Here is a 23117-nt window from a genome sequence, read left to right as displayed (position 1 = left end):
ACATCCCTGGAGGGCTTCACTGCCACCCCCGGGGACTCTGCTCCGGGGGGCTCTGGTGACACCCCCGAGCAGCCCCGCCCCGGGCTCACCGCGCCGGGGTCCCGCTCATGTCGCCGGTACCGCAGCTACGGCAGGTCCAGCTCTGCCAGCAGCCACCGTGGAATTTCTCCTCTGGGACTGCGTTAGGCAGAATAAACGGACCATTAATTGCACGGAGCCCTCCCGGTGCCGCAGCCCGGCTGTCCCGGGGTCCCGGGGCTGAGCACGGGGGCTCTGTGCCCGCACCACGCTCGGCCGCTGGAAGCAGCCGCGCTCCAGCGCTGAGCCAGCTCACAGCGCTGTACAGCTGCCAAGGACAGCGTGACACAGGAATGCACTTCACTGCTGTGTTTCACAAGTTTCATACCCAGGAAATTATGTATCATTCCAGTAAAATTGCGCTGTTGCGGTATTCCGTGTCAATTCTGAGTATATTAATTCTGTATCTTGCTGATAGACAGTTTCCAATGATTTAATGGGTACATTCATTTGGAAGATTATTCTGCCTTAACTTGGCCAGTCAACTTCTGAGCAATCAGATAGTCACTGTGCTTGGTGAGTAAAAAATAATGAAATCAATTAATAATAAATTAATTTTCCAAACCAAAGTATGCACCAGCTTGTGATACAGGCTGGTCCCTATTCCTGGTGACCTTATCCCAGTTCCTGCTCCCTACCTGTCTCTCCCCTGGCTGCCTTAGCACAGCCTTGTCCTGTCTTCCACTTGTAACATCACAGCTTAAGAACTGAAGTAGTTGCCAGTGTTGGTGATAAGTCTTGGTGCTGCTTGGGCTGGCAGTGCACCTGGCAGAGAGTTGTGTGTGTAACCTGACTCACCCAGACAGACCTGTTGGGGATACCCCACCAACATCCACCAAAAGGCAATTCCTACCTCAAAATGCTTCCAGTCTAGTCCAGCACTAAACCCACGTCCCATATTTAGTCTTAAGAGGAAAAAAATGTTCTTACAAGAGCTTTGACAACCTTTTCACCTTTCCTTCATTTTCCCACCACTGTTAAAGTTCTCATGTCACGATGTTCAGAGTCCCAACCATAGGAGATGCAGCAAGAGCATGGGAACAGTTGGCACAGGAGTAAAGCTTTGGTGTCCAGAAAAATGCATCAAACAATGTGACCACTTTGCATTGGAAAAATGCACACAAAAACTGAATGACGGTCCACCTAGAAAACAAGAAACCCACCAAACCAGAACAAAAAACAAACCTAGAAAAAAAATCTGAAAATACATTTCATTAAGGTAATTGAGGAGCTTGGTCTGGATTTTTTGCTCATTAATAAATAGGCTATTACCCATTTCCCATTTCAAGTGTATTTACCCCAGGGAAATGCTCATCACCCCTGGATACTTGTACAGCTCCTGAACTTCCTGCTCTGTAATTTCCTTCTATGGGAAACTAATGAAAATGTTACGTGGAAGTTGGAGCCAAATGTTTAAGCAAATTCAAATGTCTGTGGTGGGAGGAAAACTGGCCAGGAAGACATATCAGAAATTTATACTGCACCTTGCCCATGAAAAATTTGGCTCTGTGTAAGACCACAGCCCCGTATGGCACTTTAGGTCTGTGCTTCCTGTCAAACATATGGATTAGATTCACTGATGTCTGCAGGACTTTCCACAGATTAAACTGAGGTACGTGTTCAAATATCTTTCTTTTGGGGCCAACTGTTTATTTCCTGTTCCCAAAGTTATAGAGAACGTTCCCCACAAAAAGGACCAAAAAGGGGAAAGTGAATCTCTTCCTTAGCACCCCTCTTGCTCTGAGCCAGCAAGGGCTCCTTGTGCAGGGCTCTCTGGGTGAACACCAGGCCTTGGAGTGCTCAAGCCAGGCTGAGCTCAGCCCAGGCCTCTGCCAGCACTCTTGCAATCTCATGCTTAGCAATAACTTTACCCTCCTCGGCAGCTGCTGAGAATTAGTTCCATCAGTTATTGCAGGAGGAGGGTTTTTGTGTGTGTGTGAGCATTTGCAGTATCAATCTTACCCTGTTTACACACCCTTGTGTGTGGCTCCACTGCTTGTCCCTCACTGCCCTATAGTTTATTTATGTAGGTTTTAAACATCATGAGAAGGTAAATTTAACTGACAGTGACCATTTCTTTAAAATTATCTCTCCTTTTTTTCGCTGGGTAACGTCCTGCAGCTTTCTGAGACAAGATATGCTGTAACGCAGTGTGTGTATATATATATCAACAGAGATGTACAGCATGCCCTGGAGAAGGATCTTTCTGACAAAAACTCAGCCCATTTTATTGATGAGAAGTGCTTTAACCTGAGGAACACATTGGACAGCATCAACTTTTACCATGGAGTGGAAAAAGCAGTAGAGATGTGAGTACGAGTGGCTGCTGCAGCCTTCACTGTGCGTACTCCCTGCTGTAAGCAAGAGCCTGATTCAGCCCAGGCCTTATCTTTGAGAAGTGATATAGAAATAAGTGGCTTCTCTCTCCTCAGGGCCCTGTTTTTCCCTGGTGTGAGACCCTCCATCATCATCCTGGGTCCTGGTTACAGCTCTGCTGCAGTTGGCTCCTTGCCCTCAAACTCCACTGTGCAGGGTCCCCCCTTGTTTTGATTTACACTGTTCTGTGGCTTTCAGGTTTCAAACCCACATCAAACCAAATAAAAATTCAGCTGAGGTGTGCAGGTAAGTGCAGCAAACAGCACATAAATGTTCACCAGGGACTAAATATACTGTCTGTGAAAGAGCTTGGGTTGTTGTGAAATTAGTCCATTTGGCACAGCTTTAGTGCTACAGACTGAAAGAAAATTACTGAACTAAAATGTCTCAACTGTAGGCAGTTTTCAAACTGTTTATTAGCAGTGTCCTCATCAAGCCCTGCATCCAATCCAAGTGCAATAGCAGCAGCAGAGCATCTTGCAATAGAGGGCAGTATTTTTGTGCTAATGACTTGTCAGTTCCTTTATCATTAACATAGCAGTGCTTGCATGGTGAATGTACTTCACAATCTCAAATGATAACGACTCTGTCTTGTTGGAAGGAGAAAAAAAAAACAGTATTATTTGTTTACTTATGCTCTGCTTTTCATTAAAAGATCACCTCATTCACTACTGAAACGAGGGCATATCCGAAGGAAACTTGGCAGGCATTCTGCTGACTCCAGTAACACTACCTACTTTTAGGATTAGCAATGAATAAAATTATTCTTGTCAGCTCTAGTAAAAAGCAGATTCATGTGGATAAGTTTTGCAGCCCTTTTCCTTTCTCATTGTCCATTATCCAAAGAAACTACATTCTTCACTAATGTTTTCCTGAAACCACTTGGCAGCCTGAGACATACCTGCAGCACTCAGGAGCAGAGCAGGTGTTTTCTGCCTCAATAGACCCAGATGGATAAATTACAACCTGAAAAAGCAATGTTAAAGAACAGATTAAATGCTAAGTATTTCAGATAGTCAAGATGGAAACCCACTTGGAAATTTAATTTTCTGATGAGAAGATGAATATAATCCATCAGATCGTAGAGCAGGAAAAAAATCCCAAAGCAAATATCCTGCAGAAAATACACCAAGATTGTCTGGATCGGTAGCTGTAAGCACAGCCAGCTCAGGTTCTGTAGACTGACTTATGTACTTTACTACTAGGTTGGTTGCCTGAAACTTTTCAGGGCAGCTGCCTAAATAAGTGTGCAGCACTAAGGAATTCCAAATCATTTAGGAAGATTGGTGCTTCAGTTTGGAGACAGAGGAATACCCTATGAAAAACTGAAGAAAGGCTACTGAGAAAACAAGCACTGACAAAACCAAAATTAACCTTTTCTTTTTGCATCCCTTAAAATTTACTCCCAGGGTTCAATTGAAATTTAGAGTAAGTGTGGAAGCCAAAATATAGTGATTTATCCCTGCAGAGTTTAGCATACAGGCGAAATTCTTAGAAAAAAAGTTTTGTGTTGGGAAAGAAGTTTAAATGCAGACAGAAGTTTGTCTTAGCCTTTCAGTTTGGTAAGTAAAATATCTGTACTTTTCATAGAACACACTAAATACTTGGGTGAAGAGAGGAGTGATCTAGCAGGCTAAGCAAAGCATTAAAAAAAGTGGTGAATTTAACTCCAAAGACAGTAGTTTACACTGCAGCAGCAGTTTTGAAGCCAGAGGCTCAGGCTGCAAGTTATGTTAAATTCCTTACAAGTGTTTCAGTTCCTGCAACAAGTTCCTGGGCTAAATTCAGTGGAGACAATATCAGGTGCTCTCAACATGCAGGGGCCAACTCTGTCCTGCCCTGAAAGGATGCAGAGGCTGGACTGGAGTGCACATCTGAGGAGATGTGGAATCATTTATCCAGCATTAACTTAGCCTTTAATAATCATGTTGCTGAAGTATCTGATGCAAAGAACAAACTCCAAGCACAACTGGCCAAGGTAAGATTCACTAAGAGTTGGCAGCTGCATATTATTATACCCAAAAGGCATAGAAATGTTCTCTGGAGTTTACATCCACCCTGAATAAGCACCTCCTCAAAGGATAGACCTGTATTACCTTTCCTGGAGCTGCACTTGACTCACACACGGCCTGAGAAGAGTTTGCTCACAGACAGATGACAAAGTTTCACAGGAAACCTTAATCACACACTGATTAAGTTCATTTGCAACTTACATGTTTAAAGTGGGGAAAGACATCTTAGATGGTATGTTTTTGATTTTACATTAATTGGTGATACTCCCTGTCCATGTTCTGATACAGAAATAGTACACTAAATTTTATTTTATTTTTAAACAGTGAATGAACTTTGGAAAGTATGCAAATAAAAAGGCCCACAAATAGCACATTTATCTGTTTTAGAGGAAGAAGATGATTAAGTTTTTGCACTTTTATTTTGAAGCAGCCAGGGGAGAGCCCTAAAATAACTAAAATGTAGAAGTATTTACATACAGAATGTCATTAGTCTGTCCTTGACACCTAATTTCCAAGTTTTCCTTCCCTTTTCATAAACACATTTCCATATCTTTGGCCTGAATGTTGGCCTGGTTCTGGACAGAAACAATCTCATATTTCCAAGTGGGTCACAGAAAACTTTTCAAACATCTGTTCTGCCTTTGTCCTCCTATTATACAAGGCAGAAATGGCTCAGAAGAAGACAGACCTGTATCAGTCTCTACCTTTTCAGCAAGTTTTCACTAAGTCACAAGTGTAAGTGTATTAGTTGAGTTTTGAAATATATATTCTGAAGTTGACCTGAAGGTTAACTTTATACTGACAGATAAAATCTTGTTAAGCAGCAAGACTCACTGTGTTACTTTCATTTGGCTTCAGAGTTCTACTGTAAGGCCTTTAAGTTCTTCCAGTAAGATTCTTTCTCTTATAGAGCAGGCTCACATTTACTCATTTTTTTTTTTTTTTCAATGCACATTTGGAAACAATAGAGTTTTCCTGCCATTCTACTTGTCATAAGTAGTTTAAGATGTTTTCAGTTTATTTTTAGGGACTCTTAGGAAAGTGCAAACTAACCAGCTAAATAAGTGTAAGCTCACAGCACAGCACTTAAATATATGTTTATTTGGGTTTTTCTTTCCTCCAATGCCTACAAAACATGGAAGATGTAGTTTTTTGTGTGTTTTAAGTTGTATATGGTCTGGCCAACCACAGCACCTTATCCCTAAATTGGCCATCCATCTTAGTTTCTCATGGATTTACAGGTAAGAACATTTGCTTCACATTTTCCATTGGTATTTTCTACTGCTTGAAAGTGCCCTTTTTATAAAATAACTTATGGCCTAAGGTAGCACAGGGTGCATATATGGGATCACAAAGTGCACTGTGAGATACTGACACATGAGCAGGGGTTTTCTCATGGAGTCCAGCTGACACTGGGACATAACTGCTGACAACTGGATTATAATGGAAAAAACAAGAGTTATGTCCCTATGCTGTCACACCATTAAATAGCAATAAGAAGCTACCTGGAGAAACTTGAGTATTTGTACAAGGAATAATTAATTTGTGTGGTATACATGGATAAAAAGGTCAAAGAAGACTGAATTCTGTGAACTAATGCTGCTGTTTCTGCTGAGTTACCAGTTAGCACACACATAGCAGAGATACTTTACTCATCACAAACTCCATAGTGATGTAGTTACATCAGGATAACAAAATGCTGGAGGGGAAACAAACAGCATGTGCTGGTGAGGAGGAATTCAGGCTGGTCAGCACTGGCAAAGGAAAGGAAAATACAAGAGGTTCACTGAGCAAAAACACTGCTGGGTGAAGTTATAGGGTAGAAGTGCTGTTAATTCTCACTCCTGACCTCAGAGGAACCAGAGGAAGGAGAAGGCAAGGGAGGGCAGAAGTGAGTATGGATGAGTGTCCATCTAACAGGTATCTATCAGTAAGCTTTTCTTCTTTCTCCAGTCTGTAATAATTAGAGAAAAAAACATTGCTGGGTTATGCTTTAATACAACAGCCATTGGCTTAATTCTTAAATCCTACCAGAAATCTGTTCTTCCACTGGGGTGTGATTATAGTCAATGCAGCTACTACAGCTCCTGTTCTCTTCTCATCTAATAGCAGTGAGACAATGGGTGCCACAATTTTGGGGTTTGTGTTTAAAAAATATCAGTCTTTTGGTTTTGCACTGATTTCCTCAAGCAGTGAATGACACTCTCCGAGACATCCTTCTTTCTGACAAACTGTTTTCCTAGCTAAACAGGGTAGCTCTCATAAAATGAGAGAAAAATGTCGGGAAAATTAACATAGAAACGATTTGCTATCTTGAAAGCAGGAAAAGCTGTTATTTTAATGAGGTCTGGAGCACATTTTGGAATGAAAAATACTTTTCTGATCAAAATCTTTTCCAGATCAAAACCAACCCCAAAACAACATACAGGGAACCTCCTGCAACCATTTGTTTCTAAAAATCAGTAGTCTTAAAGGGGAAAGAGTCAAAAACTACATGAAAGAGTAAATAGTGGGAATATGGTGATGATCTAAAAATGACCTTCTGTTGAAATGGCACGTTTTCTTCTGTTTATATCCCTGGCACGTAGAAGCCTATGATTAATTTATCTTACTTGATTCTGGGCTTAATCTTGGTCATAATAATGTGAGTTCATCCAGAATTTGGACAGTGGAACGCTGGAACTATGAGGTGCTGGAGGCAGAAGCCCAGAAGCCCCAGTGAGGTATTTGGCAAGAGTTAGATCACAAGCCAAAGAAGGTATTACAGCTCCACTGTATTTCATCACCACTGGGCTCACAGAGCTTGTGGTTATTTGGGGATGCAAATATTCTGAGGAGTTTAAATCCCAACATATGACTCTGGTCAGGCTCAGAGCTGCTTTAGGACCACATCTTTAGTCTGGTGAAAAGAAAATACAGTGTACACAGCTCAGTGTAGAAGAGGGTGCCTCAAGAAACAGTCTGTGCCAAAAGACGCTACGATAAATATGTTTTACATTTGGTGTAAAAAGACACAAATCTTTAGGAACAGAAGGAAAACCTCCAGTTGTGGTGCCTGCTCCCTTTAATACGTTTGTGTCTCTTTTCCATACAGTGAATATTAACATAAATAGTTACCTTGGCTTCAGTCTCCTGGAAATAGCCAATAGGGCAGGGTGTTTATGTACATTAGCTCTGGGAATCAGTCAGACCAGACAGCAAGGGACATGTTTACCTAGTCCAGTATTTACACCCTATCTAAACAGAAGATCGTCCCTGCCAGCTCCAACACCTGCTCAGAAGTGTTCCTGTGCCTGGGGGCAGAGTGCCCAGCACCACCCTCCCTGCAAGCCCTGCTGTTCCCCTGCGAGCACAGGGATTGGAAGGATGCTAGAAAAACAGGTACATGTTTAGTAAAGCCATGAAAAAGCAACCACCCAGTCCAATAAACAAGTCACCGTGGTTCTGAGTATTTCCACTCAGCAATGTGTGCTTTTAGAAACAGCTCCATTTTGTTGGGGAATTTTTATCCTTGGGGTGTGAAAAGGCAATATATTATATCAATGTAGGAGGGAAAATAACTCTCACTTTCCTTTCTGCCTGGTGTATTTTTACTCTTTACCTGAAGAACCTACAGTCTTTTGTTTTAGTAAGTTACTACCTCAGAGTCTACATCCTTCCCACATTGTTTTTATTAAATTGATTTATAAATTTAAGGTAAAAAACTTTCTTGTCTTAGCAACTATTGAGTGTGCTTATACGGTGCCTAGAAGAATTGCATACATTTTATATTTACACAACTTTCTTCTAATTCAAGGGAGAGCCTACTTAATTTTACAACTAACATTCAACAAAGAAGGAAAGTCAGGAAAACCTCAGTGGCAATAATAGCAGAAACTGCCTCCCAGCCTCAAACTTCTTATCTAAGGTCTGAAAGGAGCCCTCCTACGGCTTTTGCATAGGACATAACCTGTTCCTCCAAATGGGAATAAAGAAATACCAAAATTCCATGGGAGGTGCCCACGCACGGAGCACAGAGAGGAGCAGCAGCGTTGGGAGCTGTGGGAGGACATGGTATAGGAGAGGGAATACTTTCCCTCTGGCACTTGTCCCACAAATCCTTTCATCTCAGACCTCAATCTATCCTCCCATAACTTTTTAAACATATTTTTGTTGATTTTGTTTTTTCCTCTTCCTCTTTTGATGCTTTAAAATCTCAGTTATTTACAGTTTCTCATGCCCGTTCATGGTGCCCGTGAGTACAGTTAATCTCACAATCTAATATTAGAACTTGTTTGAGAGTAACGTTTTCGGGTGATTAGTGAAGGGTGACTCAGAAGTGGTTAGGAAGGTGTGTGCTGCTTGGTGGGGACAGCTAAAAATTTTCTGGAAAAACCTGTTTGAAGGAGGAAATAGTTATTTAGGAATAGACTTTTGCCTCCAAACCAAGGGAAATTACAGATATGAAGTTAAGGCAGTCATTTGAAGGCAAAACCAGATTTATCGCTCTCCTAAAATGGTTGCCTTATCTCATAGGGTCAAAAAGACTTGCACAGAGTCCATCAGAGTATGAACTATGGGCAAGTGGAGAAACATGAACGTGTCTATGACATGACAGTAAGAACTGTCAGGTCCAAATTAATTTCAGATTGAAGATCTGGGTTATGCTTGTAATCCAAATATTGCAAGATAGCATAGTTTTACTTTGAAATAATGTGGCATATATAACAAAATTAATTGTGAAATCAGTCATGAGGACACTATTCAGTTAAGTATAACTTGAACAAATTTAACTTTTACACTATAATTTAGGCAAAATGTGGAAACATGGATGAAAAGGGTTTAGAAAAACTGAGAGGCAAAATATTAAAGAAGTTTATGAAATGGCCATGGCCTTGGTAAAATGAGTGGCAGGAGCAGTTTTGTCCACGCTCACAGGAATGCTGTGCACAAAACTTTACTCATGTCCTGGAAGGGGAAAGTTTCCGGATGTGCAGCTGCCGGTGCCCCACCAGGCTCTCCTAGGAACACGCTGCTCAGCATTTGTTGTTTTTGCTTCCTGCCTTTGGAGGTCATCCAGGAATGACGTGGGCTGGAGCAGCTCAGTCTGGTGATCCTCCCCACCAATCCCTTCATGTACAGCACATTCTTTAAACCATTCCATCCAATGTGTGGCCGGAGTGAGTAATCGAAAACTGTTTGCACAAAGCTCCTGTGATGCACTGGAGGTGGTTCCCCTGAGGCCATTTTTCTTTGTATGGCTTAAATGCCAGTGATTTTTTTTGAAAAAAAAAAAAAAAATAAAGTTTGAGAACACACAAGGAACCTAAACCACATCCACTTACATGCAGCCCAGCAAGGCTGAAAGATGGATGTATAATTGCCCATTTGAATTTTGAGTTCACAGGCAGGCTTAAACAATATTTTTTTTTTAGTGAATGAATGAATGAGGGGCTTGCTCAGTAGCACTAATCAGCTGCCCTCCTTGTGTTTAATGTGCTTGCAGACATTTTCTTGCAGAAAACATTAATTTCTTCCTCTTCTCAAATCATATTAGAACAATTAGAAGTAATTCAGTGTAAGACAGTCTGCAACCTAATCCAATTCACCAAATAAATAAATTAAAATAATAGAATCATACCATCACAGTACCAGCACAGTGAGTGCATGACACACTTACTGTAACACTTGCACCTGTGTGAGCTGTGGCACTGCTCTGGCAGCTGGTTTCACTGTCATGCTTCACTGCCAACCAAGTGCTCTAGACTGCTTTAATTGCATTGTTTCTTTGATAGACTTGCCCCACAAAGTTGAATCACCATTTCCAACTGCTGCTCAAGGAAGTGTTACTACCAATAAAGACCAAAGTCTGAACCACAAAGGTCCTACCCAGGATCTGGACCAAGAGAAATCCTCTGCTCCACCAGAAGTAGAAAACATGTAATCCACTCAATGCTTTCTGAAATTGAGACATGACTGTGCCCAGTCATGAACAGTGAACAGTGGGAGCAATGGATGGGACTGACAGGGTTGCAAACCTGTCCCCAAGTCACATCTGCTTCATCACCAGCACTGCCCAGGAGCTGGACTTCACCTTTGCCACCTCCAAATGAACACACAACATAAAACAATAAAGTTCTGACAACAGTGCAAGCTACTCAAAGTCTGCTTCTGAGCAGCAGAAGACCCAAATCCTTGGTGCTTTCAGGGAAAAGGAAGGATGTGGGCTTGATGCATAATGAAGATATTTAATGTCATTAAGTCTCTTTCTGTAACCAGTAAAACTGGAGACAAGATGTAAAATGATGTATCCAACAATGCACTCACCATAAGTAGTTCTGCTGCAAAACAAGTAGCTACCAAATTGCACTGAATTACCTACATAAATATTTCCTCTAAATCACAGCTAGCTTACAGTGAGTATCTAATTAAGAAGGAACCACTGCAGAACTAAATTACAGGGGGAAATTTACTGCTCTTACCTTCACTTTCTTCCATACTGAGTTCCCTTCATAACAAACCAGATTTTTTTTCTCTTCAGTCTATAATCAGTAAAGGCTCCTTTTTGGGTGAAGATGCTCTCAAGCTGGCTAGGTCTTGAGAAACTACCTGTGAGGGCTCAGTTCAACGTGGAGAAGTGGCTCAAAATGTTCAGTCATGTTCACATGCTGCTGCTTTGGGGTCCAAAGTGATTCATCCACTGCAAATCTGCTTTGCTGTAAGGGTTGAGCAGGTTTGGACAGTGTTAGCCAGGAGATCTTCCACATTGCTCCATGTACAGTGTCAACAAGCCCTTAAGGATCTGGACTGGGATGCAGGTTCTTGGCATCCTTACCTCTTTGGGTTTTGTCCATAAACAACGTTTCAGCAGCAGGAACTATTTCAATTTTCAAACCACACACATCATCAGCAAATCTGATACAACTTAGTGTGTAGACAAGATCTAAATGGCACCATAATTTAAATCACATTATGCCATTTTTAGTGGTTGTTGAAATTCAAGTTGCATTGATTTTAGGAGACTGGCTGAGAAACTATGTTATTTCAATTTGTCCTCTTCCACTCTAAAACTGTCTACAGGAAAAGCTTAAACAGATTTTCCACACTGAATCTGGATAAATGAGAGTAACATAATAATCATTTGGTTAGGAAATATAAACAATGTCCCTCTTCTTTCTTTTTGAAGACTGAACAAAACTTTTGCCTTGCAATTTCTCTCTCTTTTTTCCCATACACAAATTAAAACATACAAGAAGCAGTAGAGGATTCTCAGGGATAATATGATTATATGATAACATGCACTGCAACTGAAAACTGTGCTATACTCATTCCATGGGTCTTTCCTTTTTGGTGATGTTTACTCCTTATCTTCTCCATTTACAGAAAATAACTCTTCAAAGGAAGTTATTCTTCCCTCTACAGCTCCCATGGAAATTTTCAAAACTTTGAGAATTTAGTTTCAGTAGGGAAATATGATCTGTGTTCATATGTTCTTGCAGCAAATGTCCCCAAAATACTTGGAGTATGAAACCATTTCTAAGGGGACATACTTGATTTTGAATTTTTATAAGGCAAAAGGAACTAAGAATTGAATGAAGGTTTAAATGAAAATGATAGTATATTAGAATTTTACCTCTGCAAAATGTTCACAGATGAAGCAGCAGGTTTTTTTACTTAGAATAAAAATTAGACAGCGAAGCAAAATGGAAAGAGATCCCTGTACAGTTATAAACACTGCCTCTATGAAAATGGCTTTATCACAAAAGCATGGTTGTAATTGCCTCATTGCTATAATTCACTGCTTCTCTTTTGGTTGTCATAAACTTATATTCCAATTTGCCTATAAATTTCATAATTTTATAATATGAAGAAATGGTGCATTTCTTAGTGGAAGTTGTTCACCTGTTTTCCAGGAACAACTTCATTAAATTCTTTCATGTGATGTATGAGTGCAAGGCCTCTCCTTCTGGCTCTCCTGAGAGATTTATGTCCTTTTAGAGAAATGGTAAGATCAAGCCAATGTTACACAAATCAATCTGATTGATGTGAGATTATAGTAAACTCCTCCCCTAAATTGACCAAAATGACATTCCAGAATGGAAGCAGTTCCAACAGGAGTGTTTAAAAGCAGGGGTGAGTTCTGACCTTACATGTGTGTGAGGTTTACACAAACATTCTGCTTTGTTCAGATGCTTCAGGAAATCTTCCAGACAGCAGCTACAATCATGTTACTGGAGAGATCCTAAAGACAAAGGAGAACCCACTGGAAGTGACTCAGACCTGCCTGCAGGGAAGAATGAAATGACCCAATAATGGACTTTGCTGTGATGCATCTCAGTTTCAGTAAGGAAAGGCCAGACTGCTCCATCTCTTCCTTCATCAGCCACTCAAGAACAGGGAATTCAATGACAGTGTGAATCAGTCTGATGAGATTAGTGTGGCATTCACCACATTGGGATTCAGTTCCGGGAGAAAAAAAAGTAAAATCCAAGCAGCTGCATTGAAATAATGGGCCAAAACATCAACATGAGTAGTTGCCTTTAGAACTCCAATGTGTGTAGTTATCTTTAGAATCCCTCTGCCAGGACAGTTAAGAGTTCAATTGCTTGTTGGTGGTTGATTTCTTTTGGGATTCAGTTAGGACTTAGGAACTGATTTTAATTCCATCCTACAGGAAACAAGATTTCACTTTGGGAGATACCTATTTTAGGAACATCTGAGACAAAAGTCTGTCTTATGAGGCAAAAAACCCCTATCTGATCGTCAGGCTCCTTAAAAAGTTAATTGCAAACAGGAATGAGGCAGCATGTCTTACTGGCTCAACTAATTTCCAACTATATGGTGGCTCCAGTACAGTCTCGGTACAGATTAGCTCATTTGGCATATATTTTGGCTATAAAGTGGGGGGGCTTTGCTGGCATCAGCTTGGTGATCCCTGTGCTATGATCCCTTGTGTCTTTCTGGATAGATGGGAGGATGTCTGAGATATGAGCCAGCCTTCCCTAATGACTGAAGGGGCTTCTGAATTTTAATTGCATTTATCTCCTTCCAATCCAGTCAGAACATGTCAGTGTTCCAAAAGAACACTGTCAAGTATATCTTCTTTAAAATACTGTTGTCAAATTGTTCTGTGGGGGTTTACCCAAGAAATTCTTCTCACAGCTGGAGTGAATTTCACAGTCTAGTAAAAGAATTTTGCATATTTTAATGAAAAGTAGAAAATTATTCCCTTTTCATTTTTGTCTCTAGCAAAACCCTACTATACACAACAGCTTCACATACAATGAGATTAATGAAGTACATAATGCTTCAACTGAGTATATTATTTTTACTAAACTGTTTTATCAGCTCAAAAAGCTTCTATTCAAACAAGGAAGTGGCAATAAATCATAGTTTATTGTACTGGCATCTTTTCACTTTTTCTAACTCTTTAAACCATAAATGTAGAATGTAATGTATCTCTTTTTTTTAGCCTCATACCTCCTTAATAGGATCCTGACATTTCCTTTGGCGCATCCATATTTCTTCAACTTCATGCTCTGCTCTCCACATCTATTCTGTCACAAAATATTGATTTGGATCCAAATTCTTTTATACCCAATTGGATAGTTTTATTCACGTGGCTTTTCATATCACATAAATCAGGCCTGTTCCAGACACAGCAGTTCAGCTGCAAGAAACCAGAAGAAGCTTCTGATTACACTGTAGCATTCACTTAGCAGCTACATTTATTATGGGAGCAGATAATTTGTCACTTCTGTTACTGCCACACCATCAATTAGGCAGGCATGTAAGACAGTATAATAATTTTATTAAAATCCCCCAACAAATTGAACAAAGCAAGATGGCCTTAAATATTAATACACAACTTTCAGACTCACTCTGAGTTTTGTGCTCTACATCCTCCCTGAAGATCTCTTCCACAAAACTGCAGCATTAGGATTGATATCAGTCCTGTCAGCAGGACTGCAGGCATCCAAGGTACAAAACATGTTTCATTTGGCATCAAAAATGCAGACTGTCACATTATCCCTTTTTCTTCCCACAACTGCCAGTCATGCTGTTGATGTTCCAAAGGGTCCTGTCTAAAAACAATTTGGAAGCTTCATTTGAAGTCTCTCGAACACCAGAACATCTGTGCATTTTTCTTCAATTAAGTGAAAGGACATTACCATGACATACTTAAAGCCCAGAAGTACACAGGGGTTCTGAATCAAGCTAACTCCTGGTAGCTCTGAAGTGAGAGCTTCATGGACTGTCACACAGATATTCAGAAGTATTTTAGGCTTAACATACATGCAAGTTTTCTGATTTCCACTATTTTAACCCAAATGTTTATACAAGTACAGTGTTTACTAGATGTAGTTATCTTGACAGATAATTAACATATCCTGTTCTCCTTCCTCCAATGCATATAAATTTTACTCTACCACAGCTCCCTAATCCAGACCAAGTTATGTCGGATGCTGTGGCTGATTAAAATTATTAAATGGTTTGTTCATCAGAACTGCAATTAGAAATAGAAATTCTGACAGGGATTTTGAAATTTGGACAGTTTTTTTCCAGCACAGTTTTGCTTGAACTCATGTCTCAAATAAAATGCATTTTCTTACAGAAAAAATCCTATCTGAGAAGGTAAAACCATTTGCTACTTCACTTCTAAAAGATTTTTTGCTTTTAAATAATTTAAGTGTATTTCTCTCATCTGGTTTAAAGGAAGAAGAATTCAGCCCGATAGCTCAGCTGCAATAGAGAAAGAAAACATCAAATGAACCACTTCTTTGTAACATGTAAATGTTATCTGAGTTGCTGTTTATTTAAAAGGAAGTGCTGATGTTGGCATTTGTTCCCTGTGTGTGCTGCCAACTTTGTAGTTGGAGGGATTAGACAGAAAACAAATTAATAAAGTCTAGTTTTTCTGTGCTGAAAAAATTGGGACTATCCTAAGATGAGTTAAATAGTCTCTGGAAAAATCAATCTTTCTTATAGCCCATAGTGCACGGAGCAGTTTACCAGCTCAGTGACTACACAAGATTTGCCTCATGTCCATTGACACGCCATGGGAAGCAGTGTGGCCAATATCAGCTCACAGAACATCTTGATTTCAGAGCCCCACATTCAGTGGTTGTTCTGGCAAAGTGGTTCTGATTAATGTGCTTCTGTGCCAAATCTGGACCATTTAGCACATCCTGCCTTACCAGTCTAAGCTACCATGAACTACCCCAACACTCTCTAGTAACATCCATCCCAAATGGATTCTACAGGACCATATTCAAGTGTTCAACACAGTCATGATGCTCCCAGAGAGGCTGCACAAACGAGAGGCTGCAAGTGAATACAGCAATTAGATGTATCAGAGGGGCTTAATCCACTGTTGAAGGTCAACACAAGCAAGAAAGCATCACTTCTTACAGGTGCTGTGCAAGTTAGTTTGGCAAATAGGTTTCATATTGATTCAGTCCAAGACAGCTGTACAAATCCTGCCTGAAAGTGTGACCTGTCCACTTTAAAAACAGGAATGGGGTGAGTGACAGTTGAAGTTATGTGAGCAACCTGTTTCCTTCTCTTTTTAAGGGCCACTGAAGTTTCCACTATAGATAACAACATACAGGCCTTCAAGTGATGCCTGCAAGAAGCACATGACACTCTGCAGATACTGATCCTCCACAAATCAGTGCCAGAAGACAACATTTCTGTGAAGGCAAACTCCCTGTTCATTGACAAGAAGTGTACAGGAACATGATGTTCTTAAAGTGCTCTGAAATTGTCCTTCAGTCTGTAATCAAAGCTGCTCAGGTTTCTAGTTCTCAGTGGGGCACTACCTTGTGGGATGGACAGGAGAAGGATTGCATAAGCTTTGAGATCTGACTTTTCTGGATGACAGTTGAAACATATTAACAGTGCAGTAATCCTGGTAAAGGATTAGAGGAAGAACTAATGGTAAGGCAGCACAGCTGTTTTGGACAAAAAGGAATAATAAAGTTCTACTGTTATTTGTATTTCTTCCTGGATTTACTCACACTAATTTACAGAGTAAGCAGCAAACTACGGTTCCAATAACTGAGCTGTTCCCTGCCACCTCAGGGTCCTCTCTACAGGGCAGCTCTAGGAACACACAAAACGCATTTTACACTGAACAGAAGCCAAATCCGAAACAATGCTAGATCTGAAAGGCTCCTGAATAAATTGGCTCTGTTCCTTCCCCTTTGTTTTGTGTGGGTGGTGGCCTAATGTAGCTACCAACACAAGTACCCTTGCAGAGCACACCCGCCGGGGCTGTCACGGCGGGTTGTGGCCCAGACATCCCCCACACAGCTTCTCTCCTTCAGGTACAAAAATAATCTCTCCTGGCTGTTGTGTCAAAGCATTCACACACAGACAACGTCTCTAAAGATTTTAAGTAACGGGAAACCATTTTGGAACACGAGTTTGGGAAGTGACATCCAAGCCTGTTTCTGACACCTGTTAAACCCGTGTCACACTGACTGCTCCGCACCTGGATTTTCCTCAGGATGATGCCACGGTCGTGAGGTAGATGCCTATGGAGAGGGCAGGCTGCTCCATCCAGCAGGCTAATGCCAAATGGTGGCTTTGTGGCATGATTTTTTCTGAACCTAGGGAAAGTCCCAGAAATATTCGAGTTTTATACTGCACTATATGACTGCAGAGCAGTTCAAGGGGTCCTGGTGGTGTTGCTGGAGACAGGAGGAGCTCTGTTCCTGCAGACTTCACAGTAATCTGGTTTCAATTAATATCATACCTCGCTGTTTCTTACTCAGAAACACATCACGACAACTTTCTATCCCAGAACCCTCCCTGGGCCATGACTTTAGGTGGGAGGAGTGAGGAATCTCACTGTTTTGTTTCCCAGCAGGGAAGACTGTTACCACTGGTAACATTTTTCTCCCTCTCTATGCCTTTGTATGGAGACAAGGGAGATTTTATCACTTGCTTCTGTTACTACCAAACCCTGGAATAAAGCACTTTATTTGCATTTCATATACTATTTTTACAGTGTATGAAGAATAATATTTGTGTTGAGCTGTTAAATATTGACAATAGTCCCACCCTATTTATCAAATACTGACAGCTGACCAAGCAAAGGAGTAAAAGTTATTTGGAAATTTGGATCTTCTTGAAGCCTTTAAATATATTTCTAGAAGTTGGAGGCTTTCCCAGTTCACACAGCTACTCTAATAGCTAGACATACTTGCTCCCTTCCTTATGCCAAGAAGTCAATTAAGAAATATATAGCAAAAGGGAGGCACTTCTAAGGGAACTCATTTTTTTTACTAGTTCTTAACAGAAGAAAAAAAATAAAATAAAAAAATCTTTGTCTGAAAACAATTAACATAAGTGAAAAGCCAGCCTGAATCAAAGCCTCGAATTTGAAAATTTGGGGGCTTCGAGATGGAGACGGTAGGGCTGAACAATAATTCTGAACATTACAAATTCCAGCTCCCTCTGACAGTGCCTTTATTCAGAAGTCTTCTCTCTTAAGACCTCAATTCTGCTTTTGGGTGGAGCACTCACTTGGTACATTGTCAGTACAAACACTGAATATGTCTGCACAGTGTGAACTCCATCTCGGAGTGACTGCCTGAACCCAGGGATCCACAGCAGAGCTGTTCTTTGAGAGCATCCTTTTCCATGAGTACAGTAATTCCCAGAGATTCATCTGCCATCAGCAAGAACAAATCTTTATTGAGTGCTGCAAAAATAACAACACTTTACAAAAATCATCTTCTTCTCTAAGTATAACTGACCAGAAGATATTAAGTGTATTATCCTAGTGGAAAAAAAAAACTCTCAGTGATAAAAGTGCTCTTGTCTTTTATTATGGTGTAAACAAATTCACACACAGCCTCCAGAATGCAGTTAATCCCAGTTGTGATGGGAACACGTCAGAGGAAACACATTTCTAACAACCATAAAGATACTCACATAGATAAACCTGAGAATCTCTTACAAAAGCCCCCAAGAGAATATAACATTCTTTCAGGTTATTTTTTTCCATACATCTCTCTTCCTGGGAACTAGATCATTAATTATTGTACTCATATGCAGCCACAGACATCAAGAAGCCACATCTACTCTATTTCCATGTATAAACCCAGAAATTTAATGTGCAGTTCCATAACACTTAAAAGATAAGATCTGTTTTATAGCAAATAGAGTAACGTAGAGAAGACCAAAACCTGTCCCTGCCTGTTTCAAACAATGAGATAATTTTAGCTCCAGACAAGCCATTTCCTAACATTATCTAAACTATAGCTCATAAAAGTTTATGGACTCAAATTCCAAATAGAGTAAGAAAACAATGGATCTCAGTATCTTCACTAATGATAATAGCAGTTGGGTGCCATAAGGCTACTGCTCACAGTGAAATTTTACAGTAGTTTATTTTACCCAAATCCATCAGTGATTTATTCCTTTTTTAAAAGAAATTTAAAATCACAGAATTTGTAGAGATGGTGTGCTTAGTCAATATATGTGATGGTGCTCATGTTACATATACAGCCTTTCAGCTGGGTAAGACCTGGCATGTCCTTTCAGCACAGGTATTAAGGTGTGAATAACAGGAGACAAGGAATATTAACCATGGAGACAAAAGAGTGCCGAGTTTGGGATTTTTCATTTTAACTACCATTACAGTTTGGCAATACAGTTGCACAATTGCACTTTTTCATAACATTGCTGTATTTTAATTTTATTAAGGGGTATGGCATGAGAGGTACCTTTCAACATCTGCTTTCCCCCCCCTCCCTTTCCTAGTGGTGCATTTTGGCATTTCCAGTTTTAACAGAAGTCCAGGAATGTCCAGTTCTGTATTTAATTACAGTACATCCAGGCCCAGTGATGTAATAAATCAAATGAAGAATACATGTCAACAGTTGGGTAAGTAGCTATTATCTTGGGTAAGTTTATGTGCTGACTTAGACCTCTGGAATATTCAATCTGAAGAGATGGAGTCAGACCTTTAGGTCAAACCTTTGATAACCCTCACAGTAAAAGTGTTTTTTTCTCAAGAGTAAATAGAATTTCCTGTATTCTCACCCAATCCCCCTCTACCAAGCTTAGGTCTTCCTTGTTCATTTTCTAGTATATAAAACTAAGCATTAGCTACTTCAAAAAACAATTATCTCTCAGAAGACCTGTTTCTGATACCATATTGAGAGTCCAACCATTTCAAACCCATGTCCTTGGGTCTTTTAAATGTGAATTTGAACGTATAGACAATGTGAACTCTTATACAGCCCCAATCCATGCCACTACTTTTGTCTCAGAACACGATCAAAGCTTATTTTTGTACAGCAGAAACACACAAAAGCCCTGAGAGATATGTACTTTACATTCGACACAGACATAATGTCACTATAATTAATCAAAACACATTCTAATGACACATTCTCCCTCACAAAAATGGTCAGAGTGCCCCAGAGCAGTTAATGACTGCAGACAGTGGAGCCCTGGGGTAGGATGGTCAATACAACAGAGCCACAGGTCAAAAAGGATTTTCTGGGATTCCCTCCCACCCCCTAAAATTACAGGCATGAATGTAAGGCATCATGATCATGCATTTTCTAATACAACCCAGCTCCTGGTAGCTACTGGAAACAATGGCAAAGAGAATAAACCTGAGCTATGTTCAGCAGAGATGAGAGTTCAAATTTCTGTACGCTTGAATGCTGATAAGAGACCTCTGTGTAATGAAGTCTTTAACCCCCAAGCAGCTCTGACACAAACTTCTCGCTGCACACAGTGGTTTTGGCTCATTTTTGTTCATCACTGCAAGGGAAAGTATAGGGGGCAACACATTCTATAGAAGAGATTGATGAGAACAGAGAATTGCAACCCAGCAGAAGTAGATACACCAGCGACAAACACGAGCAAATCAGGAGGCTCCTGACCTGAATTCTGACACCAAAGCAGCACTATGACATTTTCAGCTTATTTCTGCATTTCTTCCCCCTAAATCCTTTTAAGAAGGAAACCCATCTCCCAGGTTTATTACAGGCTTCTTTTTCAAACCAAGGGAGATTAAATTCTTAAAGGAAAGGCACAACCAATTCCCGCAATGAAAAACAAATAACTAATAATAAATAAATAAATAAATAGTGCCTTACTGTGCAATAAAGAATTTGAATTTATAGAGGATGTAAACCAGAAAATCTTTCTTCCAATGCAAATTGCTTTGAAGTATTAAAGAATGGTAGAAATTTCAGTATCACTGCATTATGATCCCACATCATGTAAGAACATGCTGGCTCAAGCCATAAAATAACCACTGGCTCCTAGTTACATGCACTACCAGTTCAGATCTGTTCCCTGCCCTTAGGGCTGCTGAAAACCATGCTATAAAACAAACCTTCTATTAAAACTTAGTCAGGAGAATAAGATATAGGTCAGAGTGGCCTAAGTATTATCTGATGAAGGAAAGACCCTCCTAACTATTGAGACTTTATAGCTCTAGTTATTCTTCAACTGGAATCCATAAATGTTTATCCAGTCTTCCTGTGATGTCCTTTGATCTCTTACACTTTTATTTTTAAAAACACCGATAAAATTCCTGTAGCTATATTAGACAAATAAGTAGAGGAGACAACACAGTGATTTGAACTTTTGTTTGGATTTTCTCTCAGAATTTATAAACAACAAGGCAATCCTTCATTGTTTGCGAATGCAAAGAAATTCAAACTTATAGAAAATACACATGCTGATCTGGTGTATTTAATATAAGGCAGACCTATAGTACATGAATGAGACTCCACAGTGGCTGGTTTTTGTTGTGTGGTGCTTTTTTTTAAAAAGGCATTTGCTACTGTATGACTTTCACCAAAACCTCCAATAATGAATGGAATATTTTAAGTGAAAGAGATTGAAGGGAAATATGTCTAAATAAACAAGAGAGAGGTTGTCTTCTGGTGAGAAATCTCTTAGTGTTGTGAAACAAACCTTCATGAGAGAACTCGGCACAAGAAAACCAGGCTTTAAACAAACAAAAGATGGTGACAAGAATAATCTCCAGGACGGGGGGCAACGAGCAAAGCGTGGTCAGGAAGGTGGTGGGACAATGAGTGTCAGAGTGTCTCTACTCTCCAGGGACAATCACAGTTTTCACAACCAAGGGGAGGAGCTGTCACAGGGAGCTACAGCAGCGCTGTGGGGTCCTGAGCAACACAGACACATCTACTGGACCACAGTACACAGTTATGGTCACAAGAGCCATCCTGCACGCCGACAATTGCCTCCAGCACAGGCATCCTGCAGCAAGCCCTGCACGATGCTCCTTGTAGCCTGTGCAGCCTCGGTGCGTCCCTCCCTTTGGAAGGAAAAGCGTTTCGTGAACGGGCTGCTGATGAGGCAAAGCTCGGGCTAAACATCCCGGCACTTGGTACTTGCTGCGGTGGAGTGAAAATACCGGAGGAGGAAAAGCGACATTGTTTTAAAAGCTCAGCTTCAAAAACAAACCCAGTCATGTTATTACAAACACGCAACAAAGTCAGGAGTGTATTCATCCCCTCATACCACATCTGTGCCCTGCAGGCAATGTTCTGAGAGAAGTCTGTGAAACTTGTACTCGCAGCTATCTCAGACAGCTCCACCTCTGACTGTCTCAGCCCCGGCTCTGCAGAGCCTGACTCGCTGCCAGGGCTGTGGACGTGATCCCCTCCTGTTCTTACGCAGTCCTCGCTGTGTTTAACTCGCAAACACTTACAAACACGCCATGCAGGAAGACAAGGTAAACATGAAAATGGACTCGGGAGTTTTATTTGCATCTCCCGTGCTCGTTTGCGTACACTGCAGAGAAGGGATGTAAACACGCCGCCGCTCCCGAGTCTCTCAGGGCAGGACTGTGCTGCTGCTCAGCACGGGGGGAGCTCTAAGCCAGCCCTCTGTCCGCGCAGTTTGGGATGCTCCTGCTCTGCAGATGCTGCTGCGACTTCAGCCTGTGGGCTGAGCTGATTAAGTGTTTATCGAGGATCTGCTACATGTTTTAGAGCCAAAACTGCTGCTGTGGTTGCTGCATTACCTCCCTCAGCTGCTGAACTGGCTGCTGAAACGGCAGTTGCTTGTTCTAACCTGCCTCTGGCAAGCTCTGATCCATGGCACTCTCCATGCATCCTACCCTGCCCCCTCTCCTTGGGAGCGCTCCTCTTCCCGCTGTTCCTCCTTTCTGCTTGCTCAGGAGGCTCCGTGTCCCCACTTCACCTTTCCCATACATGGCTGAGCAGAGCCCTTGCCGGGCCCCTCCCTCCCGACATCCCAGGCACAAAAGTAAGGGCATGCCTCCATTTCGTGTAGGAAAAGACATATCAAATAGACCTGGGGACAAGGCTGTCATGCCAGTGCCACAAACGCTGCACAGCCTCCTCAAGGCCTGCAGAGACAGACCTACTCCTGTGAAGAGGGCAAGTCCCAAAGAGTGATCGGCTTTCCAGAAGAGATTAGTAACTAGAAAGTGCCATCCCAAGCTGTGTGGGCTCAGGGGTGCTATGGAAATTCAGTGACAATTAACCCATGTTAAAGACAGAGGGAGTTTTATGACTAACTCCTAACAGATGCCCTGTGCCACACACTGCAAAATATTTCTTCCACTCCCAGATCCATAAAGCTGACCTTATTCCTTAAGTCTACAGGGAAAAAAAGGAGGAGTTCATCTGTACGGGT

The 23117-nt window shown here is 41.0% G+C and overlaps 1 protein-coding gene across 1 annotated transcript; it reads left to right on the top strand.

Annotated features, from left to right (window-relative positions):
* Nucleotides 1-107: 107 nt before the first annotated feature.
* On the top strand, nt 108-22905 carry TEKT5 (tektin 5). Its single transcript, XM_064673571.1, is given in 8 exon segments — nt 108-340; nt 2214-2387; nt 4204-4432; nt 12635-12686; nt 12689-12788; nt 14463-14465; nt 16020-16174; nt 22826-22905. Coding segments are annotated over 8 exon segments (1026 nt in total).
* Nucleotides 22906-23117: the final 212 nt, after the last annotated feature.

Source organism: Pseudopipra pipra, chromosome 16 (genome assembly GCF_036250125.1).
Source record: "Pseudopipra pipra isolate bDixPip1 chromosome 16, bDixPip1.hap1, whole genome shotgun sequence".
NCBI classification, from domain to species: Eukaryota; Metazoa; Chordata; class Aves; order Passeriformes; family Pipridae; genus Pseudopipra; species Pseudopipra pipra.
This window is presented reverse-complemented; position numbering and strand designations above follow the sequence as displayed.